The sequence below is a fragment of the Scophthalmus maximus genome, chromosome 7, assembly GCF_022379125.1.
Source record: "Scophthalmus maximus strain ysfricsl-2021 chromosome 7, ASM2237912v1, whole genome shotgun sequence".
In the NCBI taxonomy this organism is placed as follows: domain Eukaryota; kingdom Metazoa; phylum Chordata; class Actinopteri; order Pleuronectiformes; family Scophthalmidae; genus Scophthalmus; species Scophthalmus maximus.
This window is the reverse complement of record NC_061521.1, coordinates 19,492,699-19,497,500: the sequence shown is the minus strand read 5'-3', so window position 1 is coordinate 19,497,500 and position 4,802 is coordinate 19,492,699. Positions and strand designations below refer to the sequence as shown.

At 41.8% G+C, this 4,802-nt stretch overlaps 1 protein-coding gene across 4 annotated transcripts in view; it reads left to right on the top strand.

The window, feature by feature from the left end:
* The window catches only part of b4galnt4a (beta-1,4-N-acetyl-galactosaminyl transferase 4a), a 121,453-nt gene extending 116,985 nt beyond the window's left edge, over window positions 1-4,468 (top strand). For all 4 annotated transcript variants that reach the window (XM_047333534.1, XM_035642108.2, XM_047333535.1 and 1 more), the window contains 3 exons: window positions 652-805; window positions 1,071-1,197; window positions 2,169-4,468. In XM_047333534.1, the coding sequence (XP_047189490.1) occupies window positions 652-805; window positions 1,071-1,197; window positions 2,169-2,283 (396 nt within the window). In that variant the 3' untranslated portion in view covers window positions 2,284-4,468. The remainder of the gene's footprint in view (window positions 1-651; window positions 806-1,070; window positions 1,198-2,168) is intronic.
* The last annotated feature ends 334 nt before the right edge of the window (window positions 4,469-4,802 follow it).

Sequence of the window (4,802 nt, the reverse complement as noted above, 5' to 3'; positions counted from 1 at the left end):
GCAGATGGACAGATGGAAGGAACGCTCATGTATAATGAATCCATCACTGCCGGACCAGTCTGTCACAGGCTGTGGGACTCTGCCTTATCTCTGAAGCCACGTTCCTGCTTCCCTTCTCCCGCTCCCGCAGAGCCCAGCTGTGGATGACAGAGAATCGCTTAGACAGTTAGATGCTTTCCCTCTGTCATGTGCACGCCATGGCTGCCTCATGCACTCCTTTTCACAGGTTATTTGTGTGCTATCACGCCTGTCTCTGGCTGTCTCTCCATCACACAAGCGTGGCCGGGTGGGTGTGCAGGGGGTGTGGAGACGCTGGAAATTTGGACAGACGTTGATCTGTCAGTTGAGTGTCAGTGCTGTCGTGATGAGATGACAGGGCTGTCACTCATGTCTCAGTGGCCTGCAGGCTCTTGGAGTTAAGACAAGCCACTGCTGAGCCCAGACCTCTCCGCTCTCTTTAAACCTAAAATCCGCATCATGTGAACATGCAAACTCTCAAGCACAAGTTTGCTAAGTTTGCACCAGCTCAAAGAGACGGAATGATTCTCACACACACACACACACACACTTCTCTTTCCCAGATTTGGGAAAGATTTAGAGATTATTTAGGTGTAATGACTGTGTGCATTTGTTTGTTTTTCCCTTTCGCAGGACAGTCACAGCATCGTGTTCCTGTGTGATCTGCACATCCACTTCCCTCTGAACATCTTGGAAAGCATCAGGAAGCACTGTGTGGAAGGACGCCTCGCGTTCGCCCCCATCGTCATGAGACTCGGCTGCGGCAGTTCGCCACAGGAGCCCGATGGTAACGCGCCAACGAAATCACACACATTACGTGCATGCCGGCTCACATCTGTGCTCTCACAGGAATTATCACACGCATATATAACACATTTTGACTCAAAATCATTCCTCAGTTACAGACATTTACAATAACATCATAATACAGTTTTTTCTATGTACATGCTTGAGCATACTTGCATCAGAACCACATATTTATTTGGAAACTATCATAATCACTTTCGATGCGATGGCGTGTGATGAATGTTTTCTTTTTGTTTTCTCTGCAGGTTACTGGGAGGTTAATGGCTTCGGCCTGTTTGGAATCTACAAGTCCGATTTTGAGAAGATTGGAGGGATGAACACAGAGGAATTCAAAGACCGCTGGGGCGGAGAGGACTGGGAGCTGCTGGACAGGTAACCCAGCAACAAGCCCCCTATAATAACCCTATTAAAAACGTTACAGATTCATTACTGTTGACTCAACTGCGTGGTGACTTTATGAGGTTGGACTTAAACATTATATGCTCGGAAGTGGCATATTTAATGATGTACCTCTTGAGCTGTTGTTTAATTTGTGCTGATTTCGTGTTACATATCTGCCTCCACCGATAAAAAATAATAAGAGTGGATGGAATATCATTTTCTTGATACTTTTTAATTTATTAATTTTTTCAGTGCTTTAAGCTTTGCAAGAAGGCAGAACGCTCAGGGATGGCTAATTCAAAACCTGGACTTGAACTGACCCTTTAATAAAAGCGGGAACAAAAAGATTTTTAAACAGACTAAGGCTGCCCATGGTCACAATTACCAAGATCAGTTGCTATGGTCCCTGTCTTTTCTCCTACTACTGTATATATGACAAAATCTGTTGTTTGTTAAACCTTGAAAAGTCTTAAAAAGCACTAACTTAACTTTGCTCAACAAAAGGGCTTAGAGGGTATTAAAAAGTCCTGATTTTAATTCATATATAATTATTATTCTTGTCTGTTAAAGACATTGACATTAGTTCTGACTACAAACAATAAATATAATTTGTTGCCATTTTTTCTCTTTCTGAACCTCTTTTTGCGTCGTGGCCTTTGTGGTTGTTTGTGGGGCTTTTTGGATAGTTTTACGTACTTTGTATTAGAAATATTTACAGTCACTCTTCTAGACAGTGCCCCATAATGCCCGTTTACAAATCTATAAATATGTCCAGTTCACCTTAATTGATTGATTATTCTACTAGCAATAATTTTGAAAATAGGATGTAAATGTCAATAAATAAATGTACTTTATTGTCTGTTTTCCATCATTTTCCATCACTGGTATGACTGGTATGTATTATATTGCATTGGCCCATATCATTGTTTTAACCCAGTGTTTCACCGTCCCTCTCCCTTCAGGGTGCTGCAGAACGGTTTGGAGGTAGAGCGACTACGCTTGAGGAACTTCTTTCACTACTACCACTCCAAACGTGGCATGTGGAATGCCCAAAACAAGAAAACTCCTAAGGGATAGTGCTCCCTGCTGGTCGGAGCATCCTAAAAGAACCTACGTGCAGATCCACTGTGTGTGAGAGAGAGAGACCTGCGGCGGCTCGCTCACTGCCCCGAACTCTGCCTTTTTCTCCAGTGATGTCTCTCTGCTTCACCGTCGGGCCCCTCCGGTACGCTTTTCTTCACGAGGGAAACAAAGAGTCCAAATCTGAACTCTGGAAGCGAGCTGTTCATGCAGACACCTGAGTCATCACTTTGCTGACTGAACTACTGTACAGAGAGAAGGGAGCTATTTTTGTTCTCCCTCCCTCTGCCCTTTTTTCTGGTGCAATGTTTTCAGACAGACTGGAAAGCAGCTGTTTTTGTGCGTGTGTGCGAGTGTGAGTATGTGCTGTTTGTATATATACTGTATGCGTGCGTGTGTTGCCTCTTTTGTGTGCTTGTGATGACAGGAAGCACCTTTTTTCTAAAGAGGAGATGTGAAGACAACCTAAGATCTTTTTTTTCTAACGTGCTCTCACGTGGGCACCTAATGGAATGTGTGTCAACTTGTTATTCCGATAGATTCAGACATGGCGGCGTAGCTCCAGTAGAGGAAAAGTGGCTATGACCGTATTTCTAAATACGTCAACTACTACCTGTTGAACATCATTAACCAGTATGACCGAGATGCTGATGTTTTCCTGATAATCTGAGTTTATGAAACAAAAGGTTTTCTAATCAGCAAAAGCCCTTTTTCCAAACAAATACTTACAGAAGCATCATCTTTATGTCTCTGTCTGTCCCTCGCTCTCCTTCTGTATCTCTTTTGTTTTGAATTCATTTAAGGTTCCATGCTAATCTGTCATTTTGTCTGCTGAAACAGTGTATATATATTTATATATCACTGCTGCTGTTTTGTTTTACGTACTACAACCAGATTAACGTTAGCTATCGGTTATTGACTTGATTCGTTTTGTTCTTGAAGTTTGTTCCGTTATTGAAAAGGGTTTTTTCATTTGTCTGGATGCGGTAATGTTTGCGGTGCTGTCTTCTGTTCTAAAACACTGCATCCGTCGATGGATTTCTTCACTTTAAGACTCTACTGATGGTATCCTCCACGCCCTCTGTATCTCTGACCTCATTGTTAACTGGAACAAAAAAGCTGGAACAGGAGGGGAGCTGAGAGGACGCTTGTAATGTTTGAGTATAAGTTGTCACGTCGTGGTTTTGAGCATTTTTCGGGCTTTCTGAATATCGCATTTCAAATATTGGATATGACGGGGGATTACATTTTTCTCCCATATTAGGATATTGCAGAGAAAGGGAATGCCTAGCTGTTGAAAACACCAACACTCTTCTTTTATGCTTGTATAAAGCTCCAGCATAAGGGAGACGAGTCGATGTGTCAGACGCTACGTGACAAGGCATGGCTGTTTCACAAATGTGTGCCTTTATCAGGGTTTGGCTGCAGGCAGGTTTTTTTCTGTTTTTGTTTTTTTGTAAATGACTCCAATGATATAATAGGGCAGGGACAGATGGAAATATAATGTTATTTATCAACAGGCTGTAATGTCACTGTAAATTTAGATACACTGTAGAAGAAGGAAATATGGTTCTCTTAATGGATTACAGATGTCAGTCTTTTTAATTTAATATTACCTTAGAAAGCAGGGAGGAGTGGTCTCTTTAATCCAGGTGCCCCCATTGGTATTGATGACTACTGAGAAGGGAACAGGAGGTGTGATGGAGACTCCGTGGCAGCTGCTGTCCGACAGGACGTCTCCCTGCCTCCCATTAGTTTGGCTGGAGGCCGAGCTCCTAAGCCTCTGATTATACAACATGGTACTCACATTGACGGGGAATGGCCGGAGGGCTCAAGGCCGGACAAATATATGGATGAGAGCCAATGATCTCTTATTGACTGTATGATTGTCACAAATGCCCTCTGAGACCCTTTTCATTGCCTCTACAGGAAGAAGAGAAACACGGTCTGTACTGTACGTCATTTAACATTGACACGGGATTATTTAAAGAAAAAAAGAAACTCATTAAATATAAGACTATATATATATATATATATACAAGAAAAATGAAAAATAGGAATATACATTCCAAGGTAATTTCTGTGAAATTGTTTTGTAGAGGAAAAAGGTTTTCAGAATGTATTGTACTTTATTTTGATTTGTTTGGGTTTTTTTGCAAATAAAATTTTATGCTTACTTCCACATTGTTTTTCAGATGTGTTCTCGTTTTGTAACGTCAATGACCAAAACAAATGGAAGTAAGTCAACTCCCTTATCTGACCACACGGTGGTGCTCCTCACTCACACTCACACACACACACACACACACACACGCATCACAAACTGAATCTGCTTTAAAATACAATGAAACACACGGAAATGAATCTATTTGGTGGGAGCATTCACAGCAGGTCAATGGAAGCTACATGAATGAGTAAAGATGAAAACATACAACTAGTTAAAAATCCCCTCACACGTGATCAAACACAAAGAGTTTCAGGGGTCACTTCCTTTTGGAAAACAATTCAACCCTTCT